Consider the following 23,023-nt stretch of genomic DNA (forward strand, 5'->3'; position numbering starts at 1 on the left):
CTGGCCACCACTAGAAGCTACGAAGAGGCAGAGAAGGATTTCTCCTCTAGAGCCTTCAGAGAGAACACGCCCCTTCCAACACCCTAATTTCAGATTTCTAGTGTCCTATGCGAGAGTGAAGTGCTGTTGTTTTAAGCCACCAGGTTTGTGGTCCTTTGTTATGGGAGTCCTAGGAAATGCATACACCTACTAGGTGCTAGGCACCCTCCCAGACATTAATTCCTTGACTCCCAGACATTAATTCCTTGATTAATTCCTCTACCCTATGAGGTAGACATATATTCACTTATTACTCACTAATAAGGGAACTGGGGGACGAGGGTGAGTGTCGTTCATCAAAGGAGTTGAGTCAGAATTGAGTCGTCTTCTGGTCTTGCTTTATTGCTACCTCCCGACGATGCTCCACACAGCACGAACTTTGCAGATAGGAGGTGCTCAGGGAATTTTGAAAATCGAAAAAAAACAAAGTAAAATGTATCACTGTTCTCAAGGACACTTCGAACAGAGGAGAGGCAATGCCTGCATTTCTGATCTTGTAGTCTAGAAATGTACTGGGTGGTCTAAACGCTTCAGGGAAAATCCAACAACAAAAATAGTTATGCTTCTAATGAGATTAAGAGAATAAAGACTAACTTACAAAAATACACATGTAAGTGCACCCACAAGGAAAATGTAGAAACTTATTCTCAAAGGTTGGGCACTTAGAATCTTACAGACCTGCCAACAGCTCTCTCTTAGAGGAATGAAAATTATATAAAATATGCCTAATCAGGAAGTGGATATGGCTCAAAGAGTTGGGTGCCTGCCTCCCACATGGGAGGTCCCAGATTCAGTTCCTGGTGCCTGCTAAAGAAAAAAAAACAAAACAGACAATGAGCAAAAAACAACAAGCAGACAATGAGCAAACTGCCACAACGAGCAGACACACAACCAGCAAGACACTGCAACCAGCAGACACTGTAACCACCGCAATCAGCAGAGACCACAACTAGCTGATGACACAACCAGCAGAGAGTGGAAGTGGCGTGGAAGTGGCTCAAGCAATTGGGTACCCACCTCCTACACGGGAGGTCCCAGGTTTGGTTTCCGGTGCTTCCTAAAGAAGATGAGTAGACAGATGAGGCAGCCATTTGGGGGTGGGGGAAGGGGTATGTGTCTTAAATAAATAAATAGATAAGCAAAATTTTAAAAATATGCCTGACCTAACCTTTTTATTCAAGTAAAGCACACATGCAGAGCAGTGCACGAATCCATGAATTTTAATAAAATGAATGCCTCCATGTAGCCAACACTTGGATCAAGAAACAGCTACGACCAGCACTCAGAAGCCCTGTCTGTGCTACCTCTTGGCTATCACCGTGTAAGATAACCACCTTTAACACCGTGTTTTGACAGTTTTTGAAGTTTACATAAATGGAACCAGGTAGCACATATTTGTGCCCAGTTCCTTTCACTCAACATCATATTGATGAGATTCATCTTGTTGAGTATAGATGTAGTTCATTCGTTCTTACCACTGCAGAGTTAGTATTCCATTGCATGAATACAACACAGCTTAACTGCTCTATGGTTGATGGGCACTGGGGTTGTTTTCCTTCGACTGTTAAAAAGAGATGCTATGAACATGCCTTTTGGCAAATACAGGCATACATTTCTGTTGGGTGCATCTCTATGAATATTGCACAGGATACACGTTAACGTGGCTTTAGTAGATAAGGCCAAACAGGCTTGTAAAGTAGTTACACAAAGTTCACCGTGATAAGCAGTACTGTCAGCCCGTTGGATTTTAGCCATTCTCCTGGATGTGAAAGGAGATCACATTGCTATTTTAACTTGCATTTCTGTGATTAATACGTTTAGAATCTTTTCATATGTTTTATGGCTTTTTGGAGAAATGTCTTTTGAAATATTTTGCCTATTTTCTATAGAATTTTCTGTTTTTTCTTTTCTTCTTGTTGATTTCTACATGTTTTTTTTATATATTCTGGATACAAGTCCTTTTGCAAGTATATGTATTGTAAATATCTTTTTTTTTTTTTGAGGTATGGACGTAAGGATTGAACCCATGACCTTGTATATGGGAAGCCGGTGCTCAACTACTGAGCCACATTGGCTCCCAGGAATTCTTAATTTTAATGCTGTTCGATGACCAGTTTTTTTTCCCCTTTGTAATTAGTACTGTGTTTAATAAGTCTTTACGTACCCCAGGGTCATGAAGATATTTGCCAATATATTCTTACAATAGTTTTATTGTTTTACCTTTTACTTTAGGTCTAAAATACATCTGGAGGGAAGCAGACTTGGCTCAGTAGATAGGGTGTCCGTCTACCACATGGGAGGTCTGCGGTTCAAACCCCAGGCCTCCTTGACCTGTGTGGAGCTGGCCCATGCACAGTGCTGACGGCACGCAGGGAGTGCCATGCCATGCAGGGGTGCCCCCATGCAGGGGTGTCCCCACGCAGGGGAGCCCCATGCACAAGGAGTGCACCCCCTAAGGAGAGCCGCCCAGCATGAAAGAAAGTTCAGCCTGCCAGGAATGGTGCGGCACACACGGAGGGCTGACAGCACAAGGTGACGCAACAAAAAGAAGCACTGATTCCCAAGCCGCTGAAAACAACAGAAGTAGACAAAGATCACGCAGAAAAATAGACACAGAGAACAGACAACTGGGGTGGGGGTGGGGGTGGGGGTGGGGGAGGGGAGAGAAATAAATAAATCTTTTAAAATATATATATATCTGGAATTGAATTTTTTGGTGTTAGAAAGGAGTCAACATTCCCCCCCCTCCCCCGCCATATGAATATTCAGTTGATCCTGCATCATTTATTGAGAAAGACAGACCATTTTTCTCCCCACCGCGCCTTTGCTATAAATCAAGTGACCGTATATTGTAGATCTGTTTCCGGACTCTCCCTTCTATTGGTCAGTTTATCCTTCTGCAGCAATAGAATCAGTCTTGATACCTGATAGTGTAACTCCTCCAGTGTCCTCCAATTTTTCACCCCATCAAAAGATCTAATGCCAAAGTGCCACTTTCACTTTCCCCTTTACTTTAAATACGCCCAGGCAGGTGTGCTTGATATTTCTTGGTCATTTGTGGTTACCTGGGTCTCTGTCCCACCAAAGCCCTTTAAACTGCAAGCGAGCCAGGTGTCTGTGGGCCAGCAAAGCACCTCTGCTCGGTAATTAAATAACTAGGGCAGGGAGGGGACGGGCTCCGCGGCGTTGTCTCCCAAGGGGGCACAGCGAGGGGGCGTCGATCTACACTGGAGGGCTGGCTTTTCGGGAGGCGGGAGGAGAGCCCAACTCTAAAATCCGCGCAGAGGAGGGCAAGGCGAGGTCACCGACTGTAAACGTCGCGGGGGATTCCGAAAAGCCGCGCGAATCGGCTTCTCGGGGTGGGGCCGCCCAGCGGCAAATCACCAGCGGAGGCCGGCGTGCGCGCCGCGGGCGCAGAGCCGCCGCCGCCGCCGCCCGGGCAGGACGCGAGTCGCCGCCTGCGGGCTCCTCGGCGCGCCGCGGGCCGGCCCACGAGCGGCTCGTGCTGTGCGGCGGCCGCGGCTCGGGGCTCGCGGGGCCCGCAGCGCAGCGCCTCCGCCCGCCGGGCGTGCAGCCCGCGCGCCGCTCGGGGAGGTGAGTCTCCGCCGCGCGCCGCCGGCGCGCCCCGGGGTGCTGCTGCTCCCGAGGCGTCTTGGCCTCGCCTCACTCCCAGGGGGGGACGAGATGAGAAGTTGGTCGGACAAAGTTGGGCTGTGGGGAGGGGCCGGCGCGGGGCGGCCCAAGTGGAGATGGGACGTGAGAGCTCGGAGCCTCCAAACCGGCTGCGGCTCCCGGGACGTGCCCCGCCGAGCACCGCGGCTCCTTCGCCCTCGAGCCGCGTCTTCTCCGGCACGGCCCTGGCGACCCCTTGCTGGGTCCGGCTGCTCGGCCGATCGCTCCTCCCGGTCTCGTCCCTGCCGGTCCGGTCGCCCCAGAGCCGAGGGAGAGAGGAGAAGGGCGGGGGGCGTGGGGGGTCGCCCGGGCCCAGAGGGGTGCGCTGCGAGCCCAGCGCTTGGAGGAGGCGAGTTCCCCACCTAATCTCTGGGAAAGTTTGCCAAGAAAGCGAAGGAGCCTGCCCTGTAACTGCTGACAACACCCCCCAGCCCTCTCTCCCTTTGTTGAGAAAGAATGAATAGTGGGTTTGTGTCGCTCGCTCTGCGCTGGGGAGGGGAGAGGAAGGGAGGGACGGTGGGCGCGACGGGAAGGCGCTTCGGACCTCAGCCCATCTTTCCTTGCTCCTCCTCGCCGCCTCTTTAAAGCGGTTGGGTCAGGTGTAGACCCTCGTCGGGGAGGCCGTCGAGTGAGCTCGGGAGCGGCGGGCGAGGCGGCGTGTCCCCCGGGCGGCGCCTGTGTGTGGGACCCGGACCTGGGTGCGGGTCGGCGCGGGAGAGCCCGGGTTGGCGCGTCCTCTTGCCTGAAGCCAGGTGCCACCCGGAGAGACCATTTGACTAACCTCGTGTCTGCTTCCGCCTCAACCCATTAGCTGAAGAGGAAAGTAGAGCCGGGCGTTCAGGGAGGCTTTTAGACCTCGGCTCCTCCTCCCCGAGGCTGCACAGACCTCTTCAAGGACAGGACGTTGGCGGAGGGTGGTTAGCTTAAGAGCCGATCAACTCCGTGGGGATGCCAGGAACCGAGGCGACCGCCAGGGCGGGTGCTTGGAAGTGGGAAGGGGCTGCGCGATTAGTAGTAATAGGCAAGCCACAGGCGAGGCGATTGCGGGGGGGGGGGGGCCGGGGGGGGCGTACTGAGTTTAATAATGTAAACTGCTTGCCATGCCAGGACTCCCTCAAGGCCCTCACTCCAACTCTCTCTAAACTGCTGAGAAACCTGACATTTCCAGGATGACCAACCAAAATCTCAAGCTCCTATTCATCTAGAAAGTGCTGGTTGTCAGGTGGATTCCAATCTTGAGAACTGTATCATGTAAATCCTGTGCTGTGTTTTTGGAAATACAATCCAAGGAGGAATTATTAATACTTGAATCATTTGGCTAGACTTCATAGGATTACTTCAAAAATAAAGGAATACTCTTAATTCCTAAACCCAGGCAAAACTTCATTCTAAGCCCATAAGTCATTTGTATATGTGCGGTTTTCTGTTTTCTCTTCCCCTCTCAATCTTTAGAGAAGACATAAAACTACAGATCCAAGTTGTAAATTCTCTGCCCTAGTCATAATGGAATCAGTTATGGAGTTTATAAAATAGGATAGAAAGTTCTTAGAGTCTACATCAGATAAACATAAGTTTTCTTTGAAAATATCCCATTTCAGAGAGAAACACCCAGACAAGTAGGCTGCTGCTTACTACCTCGGCTTGCACTTGCGTGTGAGTCTCTTTGAGGCATCCTTGTAAAGCGAGTGAGCTGGGCTGCTGCTCACAGGTGTTTCAAAGCACAGCTGCTCACTAGGGCCAGGGAGGCCGCGCACGTGTTGGAAGTTTGTCAGGCTCTCTCTCGTCTCTGATGGAGATTTCAGCTCTGCAAGTGTTCACATGGGTCTCATTTTCTTTTTAAGATGTGGAATCTTTGGCCTTTGCAAATATTTCAAGATCTGGCCTTAGAAGCAGGCAGGACACTGCACCTGTGACTGCACAGTAGAGAGAGGTGAAATCAGATGGCCAGAGTCTCTCACTTGGGCTCTTCTTTTAAGACTGTGTGTGGGCTCCCTTGAGCATATGTGTGTGTTCCTGTCTGTGCCCGTGACCTGCTGGGCTTGGAGTACTTAATGTTTATTGCTCTAGGGTAATATGTTTCCCTCCTTGCTTCATTTGTGAACTATTGCCATAATAGGAATATACCGATGAGCTAGACAGACATGGTCCCTGCTTTGCTTAGAAGCCTGTATTTATTGAGTGCTTGTTGTATGCCAAGGGTTTTACATACACAATCACATTTCATTTTCATGACTCTGTGGTCCTACAAGTAGTAAGTAAGCGGCAGGGTAGGGATTTGAACCTGCAAGTGTCTGACTCGAAAGCCTAGAGTCTGAATCACACTGTGTTCGATTTAAAAAGAAAAAAAATCAAATAGCACATAAGACTATGTGATGATTAAGGATATCAAGGTAGAAATGTCTCTGAGTGGAGAAAAAGAGGGGAGTGTAAGACTGGATATCGTCTCCACTGTACTGTTCCAACAGCTTGTTGCCACCTCAAGGCCTCTGCAATCCAAGGCCTCTGCCTGGAACCCTCTTCAGACTTACTTTTGGCTGGAACCTCTCTTTTTTCAGTTCTCGTGTCGATGGTTATCTGTTCAGAGAGGCTTTCCCCGACAACCACAATCTAAAGTACCCCAAACCAGCATGTTCCATCTTTTCATCCTTTAGGGCACCTATGACTCAGATATTAACTAGTTTGTATGTGTTGGCTCAATGACAGCAGGGCCTTGTCTAGTTTATTATAACCTCAGCGCTGGTATGTTGTGAACCCTCAGAGAATTTGTATTCAGTGAATGAATATGTGTTTGCCTTATCTGAAGAAAGAGAAGGGGCTAGATTCTGAGATTCCATCTAGATATAACACGTTGAGGTTCTGTCTAGTGGTCAAATGAGGTAAGTGGCCCCACTGCCAAAATCGAAAGTATTTACTGTCAACCTACATTCTGGTTGCACACAGTGTACTTCCATCCTTTGGATTTCACCCTGCTTCCCGGAGTCTGGGAAAAGAAAAAAGAAAATGAAGGCAAAGTAAGAAATAAAGTGACCCAAAATGTTGCAAATGGAATCGCAGCTCCCCCACCCATCCCTTGTCCCACTGTTTTGTTTGGGAGTTTTTTTGTTTGTTGAAGTTATATCTCTGGCTGGGCCAACCTACCTCACATTGGACTGACTCAGGTTTGATGCACTGCTCAGGCTTAAGCCAGTCTTTCCAAGTCACAGACACAGGACCAGGCTTTATGTTAATAGGGAAAAAGTCCCAAGGTAGAATCGGCATGTGGTAGAGGAGAGCCTGGCTGGGGAGGCAGGAGACGCATAATCCCAATGTCCCTGCAGCTGAGAACTGTCTAGAAACTTGGATGATCTCCTCTCCAGTGATTAAACTGCACATCCTTTGGGTCAGCATCCCTTCCTCAGGGAAGCCTTTCCTCGCTGCTAGATTAACCTAGATGCCAGTTCCCCTCCCTGTGCTTCTATAGCTCTAGGAAAAACCAACTTGTCTGCTTCTTCAGTAGAGTATTAACCTCATGAGAACCGAGACTGCTGTGTGGTTTGACGCTGTCCCCAACACCTCACACAGGGCCAGCCATGAAAAAGGCCCTCATAAATGTGTGCTGAATAGAAGAAAGGATGAATGCTTCTGTTGATTGAATGATTCCTCCTCATCACCATTCGGCTTGGTTACTCAGGGTAAACGAAGTGAATACAGTTTGCTCTGTTCAAAGAGACTCTAATGCAAAGTTCTTAACCCTGGCTCCACATTGGACAATTTTGGGGAGCTTTAAAAGGTCTAATACCGGGATCCTACCTACAGAGATTCTGATTTCTTTGGTGTGAGCTGAGTGCTGGGATTTTTAAAGCTTCCCGGAAGATTTTTATGTGCAGCCAGAATGGGGGGCAGGAAGGGGAGAGAAATAAATAAAATAAATCTTAAAAAAAAAAAAACAAGCTAAGGGATCCGCTCTCAAGTTTAAATATGCCCTTTATGTTGATGACTTTTAAAAATCTATATCCCGTCCTTGTTCCTCACTGCACATACCAACGTCTCACATTCTCCTAGAGACCGACCGTCCCACTGGCGAGGCAGTAGCCCCGGCGGTGAGCTTGTCAGCCTCCCCTGCATTTGGGTCCCCTCTTAAACTGCTTAGCATGTCACAGCTTAGCATCCTGCTCCCATGGCCGTGGCCTCCTGCCCCCCAGCCAGGCCTGGAGCTTCCCGTGTCTCTCCATTCTGCCCCTCCTTTCCCTTCCTCAGCCACTGCCCCACGTCAGGGTCCTTACAGTTCTCGCTGGGTGGTTGCCGGGTGGTTGCCGTCAGCTTACCCAGCCTCTCAGTTGCCTCCCCCCACCCCCGCCTACTGCTCCCCAGGGTTACCCCAGTTACCTCACTGGGGGTAAACCGGGTCTGTCCCAGCCCCCTGTACTTCCCTAGCACTCACAGTCACATCCAGACCCCTTGGCGGGGCAGTCAAGACTTGGAAGTCATCTCCTTGGTAGACTTTTCCTTCCCGGGTTCAGCCTTTCAAAATGCTTCCTCTCTAGTGTTGCCCTCTCTGAGAAACTCCTAGAGTCTTTCTGTCAGAATGATTTATTCTTCCTTCTAGTATGTTAAGGGTCTGAGTTTTGTGGTTTTTTTAAGATTTATTTTTATTTATTCCCTCCCCCCTTGTCTGCCCTTGCCATCTGCTCGTTGTGTGCTCTCTGTGTCTGCTCGGTCTTTTCAGGAGGCACCAGGAACCTAATCAGGGACCTCCCATGTGGGAGGGAGGCGCCCAGTCGTTTGAGCCACCTCCACTCCCAGGGCCTCAGTTTGAGTTACAGGATTCTCTCTTCTCTTAGAGTTGATAGTTGGGGGTTGGGGCTTAGACATCTCTGAATCTCCCTTCTGTGTAGTTGGCACTTAAGCTTTTGTTGGTTGGAGGTGGGAAGGAGAGGTGTTAAGGTCCCTGGTTATCAGAGAATAAACTGAGTTGAGGGTGACTTGCAGAAGGGCATCCTAGAGGACTGTTGGAGACCCTGGAACCAGGGTGACTTCTGCCCATCACACCAGCTTAGAAATCAGTGTGATCAGAAACGTGGCCCTTCGTGCACAAAGAGGCCCAGGGCGCTGCTCCAGGCTCCCCACAGGGTTCTTTGAAATGATCCAGGCTTGGCTCTGAAGAAGGCAGGTGCTGCTGACGCCAACAGAAGGAGCCCACAGCTGTGGTGCGCACGCGTCCAGCGGGGGAGTCCCCGGAGGCTTCCGTCCCCGGTGGTGAGGCAGGGTGGGCTGAGGCGTTTGGTTTATTTCTTAGTAACGGTGATGAACGTTTGACAGCGTGCCGGGCACTGGCCAGCACCGGGAGGGGCCTGCACGGGGCCTTGCAGCCACAGCCCCGGTGTCCTGCCTCGGAGGTGAGCCAGGCCTTCTGTGTGGTCCCAGCTAGAATGGAGCGCTCAGCCCAGCATTACCAGGTCTGGCAAAGAACTAAGGACAGGGTTAGGATCGCAGGCCTCGCGGGAAGGGTCTCAGTCCCCCCAGCCCCAGCGCCCCTGTGGGGTTTTCTCTTCGTCATCAAAGGTTTCCTTGCCACCTCTTGGGCTCGGCGGTTTTGGAGGGCTGCCTTCTTCTTGGTTATCTTCACTCCAAGCCCCAAGTCCCCAAATCTCCTGTGAAATTGAATCTGCAGGAGTGCTGTTAAATGATGGTTCTCAAGTACAGCTGTAACCTGACGAATGCAAGGGAAAGGGTGGTCTGGGAAGAATGGGGCTGCAGCGCTGGAGAACAGTCTTGGAGAAAGGGACGTTCTGCTCCCCGGCCTTGGGGAAGGGCAGTGTGTGGAGCTTAGCTCTGCGGCTGTGCCGTCCTGATGGACATGGCGTGGAGCCGGTTCTGGATCCTTATTTCTCCAGAGCCTAACCCTGATATTTAGTCAGCCTCTGTGTGGTGCCTAAGGAAAAGCCTTATGTCATTTGCCTTAGGTAAAAACCAGAGTTTGTTTTTGGGGAGAGGGGAAGCCTGACGGCTCAAGGTGAGCTCTTCTGCGGGTGGTCATTACTGGCGACAGCTGTTGGGGCTACTTTAGTATGGGACCTCAGGTGCCGTTTTCCTTTCTCTTTCCATGCTCTTCTTCCCCTCTTCCTCTTTGTTCTTTTTTTTTTTCATTTTTATTTTTTCATAAATACCAGGGAATGAACCCAGGTCCTCGTGTGCAAAGCAGGGGCAACCACGGAGCTGTCCCTGGGTGCTCCTTGTGCTTCTCCTTTTCTAATTCCTCCTCCCTACTCGTCCCTGACTGTGTGGGCACCCATGGACAGTGCTTAAGCCTGCTCGTGGCAGGCAAGGGCTGAGTGCACTGACGTATGGAGGGGTGGGGTGGCCACCCCCTCCCCCCCTCCCCCCCCCACCCCTGACTCCCCAGCTGTCTGCATTAATTAGAGTACCTTGATTTATTTATTAGCACCAGGCCTTCACCAAAAAGACCCTGCCCCAGCCCTCTTGGTAGCACAACTGAAAGGCTGGTCTGGCATTGCAGATGTTGTGGTAGCTAAGGAATTCCAGTCATCTCCGCCTGTTGTGATCAGTTACAGGGTGGTAGAAATATGTGAACGAATTATCTGACATATTTATAACATTTTCTTCTAGAGTATTTATTACTGAAACCTTGCGTCCTTCCTCAATAAATATTTTTTTCATTAGTCATGCTTTTTATCGCTTCAGTCGTCTGAAATAATAAAATGGCTCAGGTGCCTCTACTAACTCTGCAGTTTGTTTGCCCTTTTCTGTCGGTGGGTCTGCCGCTAACCCAGGAGAATTCCTGTGTAGGATCATAAAAAGAGGGAGCTAAAGTCATCTTAGAAATATGGAAGCTTTCTTACTGAATTCCATTAGTGGTGCCCTGCAATGATGCCATTTAACACTCCGTAAACATTTTCTCTTGTTATGTGCTGTATTTCCATTTCCTTTTGTAAGTAGGAAGTCTGGTCTTGTGATTGTCTTGATAAACACCTTCACCTTTCTCCCCCTTTCAGGGTTAAGAATCATGGCTGCGGGAAAGTTCGCAAGCCTTCCCAGAAACATGCCTGTGAATCACCAGTTCCCCCTGGCCTCGTCCATGGACCTCCTGAGCAGCAAGTCACCTCTCGTTGAACATGCAGTTGCCTGTCAAGACGTGTCTATACATGGCACCCTTCCACGGAAGAAGAAAGGCCCTCCCGCCATAAGGTCCTGTGATAACTTCAGCCACCTGGGCACCCTCCCTCACCCCAAGTCTCCCCGGCAGAGCTCGCCGCTGACCCAGGGCGTCATCCAGGAGAGCCACCTGCAGGACTGGAATGGCGAAACCTTCACCTTCAGGTAACTCCTTTTATGTCACACGTGGAAATGATTCGTCGAAGGATTTTTTCACAAGTCTTTTTATTCTGTAAGATGTCAAGCCTATACAAGGTAGAGTGAAGAGTTTGATTAACCCCCCATGGACCCGTCACCCAGCTTCAACAGTTTGTCGACTCGTGGCCATCCCACTTTCCCTCCTCTGGTATATTTGAAGCAAATATCAGACTTCATTTTATTTGATCTGTAAATCCTGTGGCATGCGCCTTTGACCGAGAAGGACTTTTATTTAAAATATATCTATAACCACACAAAAAAACAGGTAACTGTAGTATCATTATAACACCTAAAAATGAACAATCTCTCAATAAATTATAAAATCCAACGTCCTCTTTCAATAAGTCCCTCAAAAGCACGAGTACGTCAGATTCTGACCTATGTCCATCCAATTCTTTAGAGATGCTAGGATGTCTAGAGAGTAGAACCCGAATCGGCTTGGATTTAATTATCAACACCTGGGTATCCATTATCGGGTCCACCTGAGAATACTCGAGGATGAGAATTCATTTCTCCCACCCTTCTGCCAGGGATCTGGGGGAACAATCCTTATGGTTGTCAACACTTCTCTGGGGTCTGTACCTGGCCTGGCTGTGACTGGTTTCTGCTTATTGGAGCTAGTTTGGCAACTCCGCACACCTTTTCCTGTCAGGAGAGATCAGCAGCCGGTGATGCTGTCAGGCAAAGAATAGGCGGTTTCTTCTGTTGTATCTCCAGGTCATGCCTCTTTTTGTCCAACCCTGCAGCAAAGAAAGCCACTTTGATCCTAGCTTATTTATTTGTTCAGTGTCTCTATTTTGAACACCTATGTTAATTAGAGCACATTAGTTTAAAAAGTACTAGGACTTGACCTGGAAAATTCTGCCCAATTCCTCTGAGTATCCTAACTGGAGGGCTGGTGTTGACATGGAAGACATTCTAGCAACCAAACATTCCAGTAACCTGCTCTTGCCCTTTTATAGGATGGTAGAAATATGTGAACAGGAGAGCAATGGAGCATTCGAAGCAATGTCCTCCCAGAGCATATGTTCTTTTTTTTTTTTTTAAGATTTATTTATTTATTTCTCTCCCCCCCCCCCCCCCACCCCACTGCCCCGGTTGTCTCTTCTCTGTGTCTATTTGCTGCGTCGTTCTTCTTTGTCCACTTCTGTTGTTGTCAGCAGCACGGGAATCTGTGTTTCTTTTTGTTACATCATCTTGTGTTAGCTCTCCGTATGGGCGGCACCATTCCTGGGCAGGCTGCACTTTCTTTCGCGCTGGGCAGCTCTCCTTACGGGCGCACTCCTTGCACACGGGGCTCCCCTACGCGGGGGACACTCCTGTGTGGCACGGCACTCCTTGCGTGCTTCGGCACTGCGCATGGGCCAGAGAGCATATGTTCTAATGAGGGACCCGGCTAATGAATACAAGTAAATAAATAAGACAATTGCAGATCATGGGAATTGCTGCAGAGAGGCTAGAGGTGTATTGGGAGTGGTCTCTTTTGGTTGGGTGGTCAGGTATCTGAGGAGATGGTATTTAGGGTAAGACCTGCATAATGAGAGAAGGCAGCCACAAGAAAAGCCAGCAGAAAGCTGTTTCAGGCTAAGAGGAAGCCCATGCAAAGGACCCCAGGTGGAACAAGTATGGCTTGTTTAAGAAACTGGAAGGGACTGGTATGGCTGTGGCTGGTGTCCAGAAAGGTGAGAGGAAAATAACATAGGTTTTGGTAAAGAGGTAGGCAGGCAAGAGTTCAGAATTAGTTTTTTTGTGTGTGTGTGTGTTTTTTTTTTTTTTTGGTTGCATAATTGCAGTAGTTTAAGAAGAAGATTAAGTGGAAACCCAGATATTTATTATCTGTAAAAAGTGCTGAAGAACTCTGAAATGTTCCTGACACTGGAACAAAAGGTTTCCTGCAGTATCATGGGGGTTGGAAGGCCCTGGACCGTCTATGTAAAATCTAGAGGGGGGTGACCTTCCAGCTCAGAGAACAAGTGGGCTGCCTGTTGCTGAGACAGGTAAATAGGGAGCTGCCCACCTGTGTGGAATCTGTTTAAAGCTCATCCTTGGCCCTTAAAGGGCCGGTATACAGAAGGCAGGAAATCATTTTTCCCCTTATGAAGCATAAGAGGCAGCACAGAAAAATAACTTTTAACCAGTCAGAAATGAGCACGAATGCCAGTCTGTGCAGCGTGGAATCAGATCTGACAGGCTTATTATGGGCTACGTTTTATTTATACATTTAAACTGTATCCAGCCAGGTATCTACCCTGTACCAGACACAGACAGTTCACAGATTCATTCCATGAAGTTCTGAGGTCCTGGCTGGGAGCCAGCTCTTACGAGGGGAAACTCAGGAAGGGGGCAGATAAGAGAGTCACCCTTCCTATCTTGAGGAAGTTCTTGATAAACACCGCAGTCCAAGCCATCAACCTGCCAGGAGTTCAAAGCTTTTTGATTTGAAACCTGACTTTGGACAGTGGTCCAGTCTGTGTTAAAGATCTTATCAAGGATGACACAAGTCCTGAGTTTGAAGTCCAGGCTCCACAAGACTTAGAAGGCACTGCTGCTTTAGGCTTGTTTATGATACTGAACTACGTATCTTTTTTTCTTAATATATTATATTATGAAAGGTGAATACAGAAAGTAACAAATACATATCCTTCAAAACCACGCCACCTGAGGAAGCACACCTTGCCTTCGTGTCAAAGGATCAAGGTGCTAATATATTTTATCTACTTGAACTCAAAAACCTCCCGAGGAGTTCAAAGTACCTTATATTCTTTTTTTCCCCCTCCTTTCAAGTATTTCTAATAAGATTATGTGCTACTTCAATTCCTTTTTGGAACAAGTCAGGTATAAAAGCTTGTGAAAAGCGTCTGTGGCCTAATCAGTTGGGCTCCCGTCTACCATATGGGAGGCCCTGGGTTTGTGTCTCGGGGCCTCCTTGTGAAGGCAGGCTCGCTGCACGTTGCGGAGAGCCGACAGCCCGCAAGCATTGCAGTGTGTCGCCTGGCCTGCAAGTGCCTCGGGGAGCCAACTCAAGCAAGGTGACTCAACAAAAAGGGAGACAAGCAAAAACAGAAGAGTGCGCAGCAGATGGACACAGAGAGCAAACAACAAGCAAGCCACAAGGGGGGGAGAAATAAATAAATACAGACACAGAAGAACGCACAGCAAATGGACACAGCAGACAGCAAGTAAAAGCCACAAGGTGGGGGGGAGGATTAAAAAAAAAAAAGCTAGGGGCAAGTAGTATGAATAAGGATCCCAGGCTCCAAAGAGAGTTTTTTGCCTAAGGTGTCACAACAGAAATACAGTGAGTGGGAAAGAGTTAGCTCCTCACCAGCTTAGAGGAACTGTGAAAATACCAGCTGTTCCCTCCAGCTCTCTCAGTGCTTGGGACTTGCAAGCCAGCTGTGCCCTGACATCGTGGTCTTGGGTTTCTGTCTCCAGGGATCTAGGGACTGGATAGGTTTACATTTTTTTTTTTTTAGTTTTTTTTAAATTGAGGTAAACTTCACATTAACGTAAAATTAACCGTTTTTAAGTGTGCAATTCAGTGGCACTTAGTACAATTATAGTGTGCAATCAATATCTCTGGTTCCAAAACATTTTCATTACCCCGAAAGAAAGCCCTTTGCCCATTAGGCAGTCACACCCTATTCCCTTATTCTACATTTAACAAGGTTGTTGATTTTGGGGGGTTTATGTCAGATTAAGTTTTTGGTCTTTTTCTTTTTGTAATGAATTTAGGGGTTCATAATGATTGACAGTGACTTGCTCAGATGTCAGGCCTGAACTTGCATGTCATCGTGTGTGGTGTTGGGGTGATGATAGTCAGTGGGACTGTCTTGGGGAGCCCAGACGCTTTCATACATGTTCCCTTTCCTACATGCTGAGGGAAATCTCCAGACAAACAGTTCCTCATCTTCTGACACGCTGTGACAAGTTATAAGTTTGCCATTTCCCAAAAAATATTGACCTTATTAATCATGAAAAAAGAACACTTTGACTATTTTTAAAAAAGATTTATTTTGTTTATTTCCTCTCCACCACCACCAGCACCACCGTTGTTTGCGCTTGCTGTCTGTTCTCTGTTGGTCTTCTTTTTAGAAGGCACTGGGAACCAAACCCGGGACCTTCCATGCCTAATCATTCAAGCCACCTTCACTCCCTGATTGTTGTATTTCATTGTGTTTCCTCATTGTGTCTCTTTTTCGTGTCATCTCATTGCATCGTCTTGTTGTGTCAGCTTGCTGCGCCAGCTTGCTGTCTCACTATCTTGCTTGTCTTCTTTAGGAGGCACCGTGTACCGAACCTGGGAACTCCCATGTGGTAGGCGGGCACTCAGCTGCTTGAGCCACATCTGCTTTCCTAATTGACTGGTTTTTTTCTTCCCCTCCCCCTCCCTGCCCTGTTTTTGCTGTCTGTGGCCGTTTGCTGTGTGATCTTCTGTACTATTTCTCTTTTTTGTCTTCTCATTTTTCTCCTCTAGGATTCACTGGGATTCGATCCTGGGGACCTCTGATATGGAGAGAGGTTCCCTGTCAATTGTGCCACCTCTGTTCCTGGTCTCAGCTGTGCTTCACCTTGACTCTCCCCTTCGTCTCTCTTTCGTTGCATCGTCATCTTGCTGCGTGGCTCACTTGCACAGGCACTGGCTTGCTGTGTGGGCATTCAGCTTGCCACACGGGAACTCAGCTCGCCCTGTGGGCACTGGCTTACTGTGCCCTTTTCTTTTTCTTTTTCTCTTCTTTTTCACCTGGAGGCTCCAGGAATCGAACTCGGGTCCTCCCATATGGTAGGTGGAGGCCTTGAGCTGTATCCGCTTCCCCTAATTGACTATCAGTTGTACTTTACAGGAAGTCTCTTCTTTTACCTAAACATTTATATTTTTAAGCTGTTGTATCAACATGTGTCATAGCCACATGAAGTATTCATCTTTTACATTTTATAGTTTTAAAATATTTTAAAGGATATTTTGTGTTTTGCCTTTAAATTTTTTTTCTATCTCCCAATCTTTCTTTTTATGCCTGTGTATATGTATTTTAACACTCTTATTTAGATAACATATGCAATATAACACTTGCCATTTCAATGACTTTCAGGTGTACAGTTCAAGTCACGGGTGTAAATTACACTCACAAGGTTGTGCTGTCGTCACCACCATCTGTTACCAAAACACGCCCATCAGCCAAACAGAAACTCTCTACTCATTAAGTATTAACTGCCCACATAAATTGTCTTTTTTGGACATCATACCCCAGGGAGTGAGACAGCAGATTTCACCATGAGCATCATTGTCATCGTTGTCCTTTACAGTTGAGGGAATGGGTTCAGGGATGTCGAGGCACCTAAAATCACGCCGCAGTGGGTGTGAGCTAGGGTTGGACCCCAGGAAGTCCTGGACGCCTTCCCCAGCCTCTGTGCTGCACAGGCTCCCTGGAATGTTGGCCCCAGCTGTGGCGTCCTCTGAGCTGTCTTCCTGCACAGAAGGGGTGCGTGCCAAGCCTGCATCCAGTGTGTCGGACTCCCCACCTTGGGGCGCCTGGGAGGGGAGTGGGTCTCCTCATTCGGAGCTGATCTCTTGGCTCTGTTGTTGTCTTGGCCACGCTTGGGTGTATCTGTGGTTTTGAAAGGTGGCCAAAGCCAGAAGCCAGGGAGCTCTGAAACCTGCTGCTCCATGTCACAGAAGGAGCCTTTGTTCCTCCGCGGAGCAAGGCTTCTCTGAGAGGTGGGCTGACGGGACTTCCTCTTGAGAGTAGTCGGCTGCTGGATTCATCTGTCTTCAAAGGTTAATCTTTATTGGACTCTGGACCCCTCCTTGGGCTGAGCGGGTCCTGGTTCCTGCCTTTGAGATCGCTGAGGTGCCAGGATAGCTGAGGGATCAGCACTTGGAGCCCATTCTGGGCCCTTTTCCTGCCCGTGGGTGCGTGGAGGCTCACATTCCTGCGACCAGCTGTCGAGTGCCTCATTCCCTCTGCCCCCTGTGCTGTGGGGAGCATGTGGCGGGACAATGCGGTGTTTCATTTGTTTGCATGCATAGGGTTGACTGACTAGTCACAAGTGTTTTAACGGACAGTGGTCAGGAAGGCTGTAGAATTATCCCAAGTTAAAAGCCAGTACCCTCACCCAGGCAGTACGTAACCCGCCGTGTCCCCATGTGAGACCTTCAGAGTTGAAGCAAAAGTGTCAAGCCACAGGATCTGTGCAGGCTTTTCTCTAAAACACTGATTGAAAGATCTAAATCTCGGCTGCATCAACGCCCTCGTCTGAAAACTTTTTCAGTTGTTCTTCTTCAGCACCGCCAAGTTCTATAATTACTGCTCTCTCCTTGACAGAGCAAGATGTTCCCCCAGACATGCAAATAAATCAGCCTTTAGCTCAAAGAAAGGTCAAGAACGTGAAGGCCCCCGTGCAAACATCTGCAGTTAATAAACGGGCACGTCTGTGGTCTGCAAATTGGAACCTTTTCACGCACGGAGGAAAAGTTGGATTTAGGTTTTTAAAAAAATCAATTTCACAGATAATAGGAGGTACACTTATTGAGTTAGCTGAGTGACAATGGCTTTAACAGCCTGACTTCAAGAATGTCTCTAAAAAGTAACAGTCCACATGTTGAGTTTTTACTTTTTAAAGTCTCAAACTGAAAATGTCCCTTGGGTTTGGACACAGCTGTGGTGCATGGGTTAGTGGATTTGAGGAATGAATGGTGCGTGTCCAGCTCCAGTGGCCACCAGTGTGCTGAGGCCAGGAGCTGCTGGGTCAGAGGTGGGCCTGGCCCCTGCCAGGCATTGTGTGCTGCCCCTGAGCTAAGGGAGCCCAGAGAATGGGAAGTGACTGCAGGTTCATCAGCTACCCTCACAGAGTCCTAAATCCTCCACTGATGAGGATGATTTCAACCTCAAGGCTGGGATCTGTGCATTCTCAGCTGTTCCTCTAGGGAAAACTAAAAAAAAATTTTTAACTGATTGCAACCTGCACCAAGAAAATGATCAGAGAACTACACCAAGCAGTCCTCGTTGAGTGGAGCTGCTCACTGTCTTCTCTGGCCAGTCCCCCTGAGGACACACCTGCTTTAAATCATGTTTTTTCAGACCTCTGACATGCTGTTTGGGAAAGGCCAGGTTTTTTAGTATTCTGAGAATCAGAGACTAGGAGAATTTTTCATACCCCTCAGCATAGGGAAAAGTACATTGTAACTGCATAGCACCTTCTGTTTATAAGGTGTTATTCATGTTTTCATCACATGGGGATTAGGGAGCCCTCCCAGCTTGGACATGGCCAGAAGATGCAAGCTAGAGAAATTATAATTGCTGCTGCTGACTGGAAGGAAACCATCTTACCCAGACCTGAGCCTGGGCTGGGTGTCTGGGACCAGTCTGGAGTCATGGACTAACAGGCTCTTAGACCAGGCAACCTGGTTTGTAGTTGTTTCCCCACCCCACCCCACCCCAGAAGGTACCAGGAATTGAACTGAGTACTACATATGTGGGAAGCAGGCACTCAAGCACTGTGCTACATCTCCTCCCCTGTTCATAGCATTCTTTAAAAGAGATTTATTTATTTATTCCCCCCGACACTCGTTTTGCACTTGCTCTCTGCCTTCTGATGTCCATTTGCTGTGCATTCTTCTGTGTCTGCTTGTCTTCTCTTTAGGCGGCACCAGGAACCGATCCTGGGACCTTGGGGAGTGGGAGAGACACACTCAGTCACTTGCGCCACCTCAGCTCCCTGGTCTGCAGCATCTCTTATTGTCTCTCCTTTGTATCTCTTTTTGTTGCGTCATCTTGCTGTGCCAGCCCTCCTCTCGGGACTGCTTGCCACACGGACCAGCTCGCCTTCACCAGGAGGTCCCGGGAATCGAACCTTGGACCTCCCATATGGAGGGGATATGAGACGGGAACCCGTTCACTGGAGCCACATCCCATGTTCATAGTATTTTAATGCTGTCACCTCCCCATCTGTCCAGAGGTGGAGTCTAGTTGCAGGATTGCTGCAGAACTTCAAGCTCTCTCTTCTTAGGGCCTCCAAAGACAAGCACATATGGTCTTCTTGTTTAAAGGCATATCCTTTTGTTTACAACTTACAGAGGTCTCAGAAACCTTATAGTTTCCACAGACTTTGTGCAGCCTCGACTGTCTTTGGTTCCAGAGTCCCCTGCACATATGATAACCACAGGCAGGATAACTCCTGCTCTAAACAGGAGAAGAAAAAAGAAAAAACCCCAAAATGTGGGATTTGTAATCTAGAGACCTCATATCTGTGTTTTTCCACTTATCAAGTATGAGAACTAGGGCAAGCTCTAGACTATAAAATGAGGGTGCAAATACCCACCTCTGAGGACTACTGTGAAGGTTAACTGGTCACCAACTGTGAAGGCTCCTCTGAATGTCCACGCTCTGACCTTCACACCTGAGCCTGGTACCCTGTTCTGGGGTCTGGGCTGAGCAGGGCACGTGCCTGCTCTGAGCTCCCACCTGGGCTATTTATTTTTCTCCTGCCCCAGACCTGTTGTGATGTCTGACCCTGAAGGCCCCAATGCCTTTGCTGGGTTGTTGATGTCGCCATGGCTATGAGAGAAAACTGCCAGCAGCCTTGGTGCTCATTCCAGCAACCCCACTGGGGCAGCTTTGTGACCTTGGATAAATTACTTTACCTTTCTGAATCTTCATGTCCACTATCAGGATCAAATACAAACACGTGTGCGAGCTCCTAGCCCAGACCCTGGCATGGAGAAGGGGCTCAGATGTTAGCTTTTCTTCTTCCTTCCTTCCTCCCTCCCTCCCTTCCTTCCTTCCTTCCTCCTGGGTCTCTGGAGCTGGGAGGCTTCTAATCCTCCGGTGTAACCTGAGATCACATTCAGTGCCTGCGGCTTAGGTGGGAGAAAGTTTCCCACGTGTTGATGGAGGCTGGCTGGAATCCCTCCACCCGGGTCTGCCCTGAGCTGCCCTACAGCGGTGCGACTTGGCCCGTGCTCGCTGGGACAGGTATGACAACCGCACAGCACCGTAATATCAGCACACCACTGCACTGAAACACAAAGAAGCGCCTGTCTGCAGTGGCCTGGCCCCGAGCCCTTCTCCGACTGTCTGAATCCTTTTATTTAATGTCAGGGCCTTCGCGTTTATTCTTTCTCCCACCAAGTACTTACTGAGCTTGTTTTGTGCCAGGCATTGTGCTGGGTACCGAGTACACAATGGAGAATGAAAAGATGTGGGTCCTGCCTTAGGGGCCTCCCAGTTTGGGGGACACATGAACAAACGCCTAACTACAGCGTGAGGTGGTGTGAGGACGGTCACGGCAGGAGACCCTGGGCTGCTGAGATGGGTGGAGGGGAGGACTTGAAGGATGAGGAGGCTGCGTGAAAAGAGCCTGAGTAAAGGCCTGACGGGAGGCAATAAAGGTCTGTGTTTTCCAGGTACTGAGAGGACCCCACTGTGGCCAGGGGAGCGATGGGGGGAGTGGCTCAAGAAACAGGTATTAAGAGATAAGTGAGGCCTCCTGGACCTGTGCTACGCACTTGCGAGGCCGCTGGCCACGAGGGGCTGTTGAGCACGGGGAATGGGCTAGTCCAAATTGAGAAGTGCTGAGAGTGTAAAATACACACCCAATGTGGGAGATTTAATATAAAAAAGGAAAATATATATGACTTTTACGTTGATTGTGTAGAAATGATAACGGTTTTTGAAATATTAGGTTAAATAAATTATTAAAATTATTTTCATCTATTCCTTTTTGCTTTATTATTTTTTAAATTTGGCTACTAGATAATTTAAAATTACTTGTATGGCTCATGTTGTCTGTCTATTGGATAGCGCAGGTCTGGGTCTCGGTTAGGAGCTTGGATTTTCTCGAAAGGGCAAAAGGAAGTTTTTAAACTGCTCTAAGGAAGGGTATGGCATATGATGATTCAATTTTTCAGTGATTGCTCGGTCTCTCTGTAGATAAACAAGTGAGGGGGAAGAGGGGCCGGAGAGAGGGCAGGAGGCGGTTGAAGAAGTCCAGGGAGCAGCTTGGGGTGTGCGTCGTGGTAGGGGCAGAGGAGGGGAAAGCGGAGGTGTGTTTTGCAGGGAGAGCCTATCGGGCTTACTGAGGGTTGGAAGTAGTGGGGTGCAGGAGCGGGGCGGCCAAGCCTGGCTTGGCTCACGGGCTGTGCGGGTTGGGGGAGTTTACTGAGAAGACTGGGAAGGGGGCAGGATTTTGGCTGCTTTTGTGGGTGGGTGTGGGTGGGGGGTCACGGTGGATTGCGGAGAACCTAGACGTCCGTGTGGGGCGTGCTCAGTTTGAGGTGCACGCGTGTCCAATTGGAGATGTTCGCCAGGCAGTCGGTTCTTGAGCCTGTGGCTCTGGAGAAAGGTCTAGACCAAAGTTTCAAAGTTAGGATCCTGCAGAGAAGTGGAATGAAAGCCCTGGAGATGATCTGAGTGACGGGAAAGGGAGGAGTCCCAGCCCCCGGAGACTGGGGAGCAGAAAAATGAGGCAGGAGTTGGATGGGGTTGGGGTTGAAAGGAGGGTGTTGGGTTTTTTGTTTGTTTTTTAAGATGAGAGACAAAATTCAACAGGAAAAATGTTAACCTTTTAAGCGTGAAATAACCCAAAACACATTTTTTCATCACTTGATTTTTTTTCTTTTTGTCTAAAGCAATTTTGCTTTGAATAGACATCCCCAGGGCTAGTTTGCTGTGTCAACAGCATTGAAACCATAGTGGTGATGCTCCTGTGGTTCTTTCTCACCGGGTCCCAGAAGTCTGCCGGGGGCTGGGGGCTCTGTACAGAGGAGGCAGGCAGTTGGTAGTCGGGCTTTTTTTTTCAGGAGGTTGCAGAGATTGAACCCAGGACCTCATCCGTGGGGAGCAGGCGCTCAGCCACTGAGCTGCAGCCGCTCCCGAATGAGAGTTGCATTTTTCAGTTTTTTTTTGTTGTTGTTGTTTTGTTTTTAGGAGGTACCAGGATGGAACCTGGGACTTCGTGTATGGGAAGCAGACGCTCCACCACTTGAGCTGCAGCCGCTCTGGCAGTCAGGCCTGAGGGGTGACGACTGTTTTCTAAGGTTTGGGTGGCAGCCCCCTTGAGGAGGGGTGCCTGGTGAGAAAGCAAGTCAAGGGCCTCCGCTCCCAGATCTGGCTGGCTGGACAAAAACCCTTCAGGATATTGTCTCAAAACCGTGGGGCTTTTATTCTACCCTTGAATTTGTTGAGGAGAAACTTTTGGAAGGGGGTGGAAAGCCCTCTCGGGGTGGTGGGGGAGGGGTTGGCAGGGTTGGTGGGAGCTAAGGAAAGAGAGAGATAACAGCCAAACAAAGCCTCTGCTTTTATCACCAGTGCTGTGTTTGGGCTTAGCCCCGAAGCCTGATGAGTCACTGATGCCAGACCCTCTGCCTGCCAAGAGACATACTGGCCTTGATACGGATTTTCTTGTTCTTGCCCTTTGCAGTTTGCCGGACTGCGACCAAGTTCAGAATTCAACAGTGGCTTTTATTTAGCGTAATGCTGTCTCTGGAATTCTGCTGAGCGCATGTCAACCCGGGTCAACTTTTTAATCAACCCGTGTCACTTTGTATCAGTTTTGTATTCCTATATAGGCTCGCCACAGTGTAATATGCAGGATATTGGTGCCGTTTTAATATGATTAGGGAAACTGCCTGAGGGGGCAAATTAATTACCATTCTTTCAATATGTATCATGAACAAATTAACCTGGCATTGGGGTATTTTCAGATGAGAAGCAGGAATTGGCTGTTGAAGTGAAAGATGCAGAGTTTTAGAAGTAAACCAGGGCGTAGGGTCTCTCGTAGTCAGGGCTGGCCAAGTGTCCTGCGATCTGAGGTCTACCCTGGGCTCTAAGAAGAAAGACAAAGTTGAGGGGAAGGAGAAGAACGATCCCAACGGCCTGAGGCTCCAGAAGGGAAGCACAGCTCAGGACAACAGAGCTGTGGCCACAGTTCCAGACGAGGACGAGGAATTCCTTTATCTACGGAG

General features: G+C 48.8%; 1 protein-coding gene across 1 annotated transcript in view; it reads left to right on the forward strand.

Moving 5' to 3' along the window:
• Nucleotides 1-3,496: 3,496 nt before the first annotated feature.
• BCAR3 (BCAR3 adaptor protein, NSP family member) overlaps nt 3,497-23,023 on the forward strand; it is a 122,377-nt gene continuing 102,850 nt past the window's right edge. Inside the window, exons 1-2 of the mRNA XM_058303159.2 lie at nt 3,497-3,633; nt 10,704-11,028. Of these exons, the coding sequence (XP_058159142.1) occupies nt 10,715-11,028 (314 nt within the window). The 5' untranslated portion in view covers nt 3,497-3,633; nt 10,704-10,714. The remainder of the gene's footprint in view (nt 3,634-10,703; nt 11,029-23,023) is intronic.

This window comes from Dasypus novemcinctus, chromosome 9, assembly GCF_030445035.2.
Source record: "Dasypus novemcinctus isolate mDasNov1 chromosome 9, mDasNov1.1.hap2, whole genome shotgun sequence".
Lineage (NCBI taxonomy): Eukaryota > Metazoa > Chordata > Mammalia > Cingulata > Dasypodidae > Dasypus > Dasypus novemcinctus.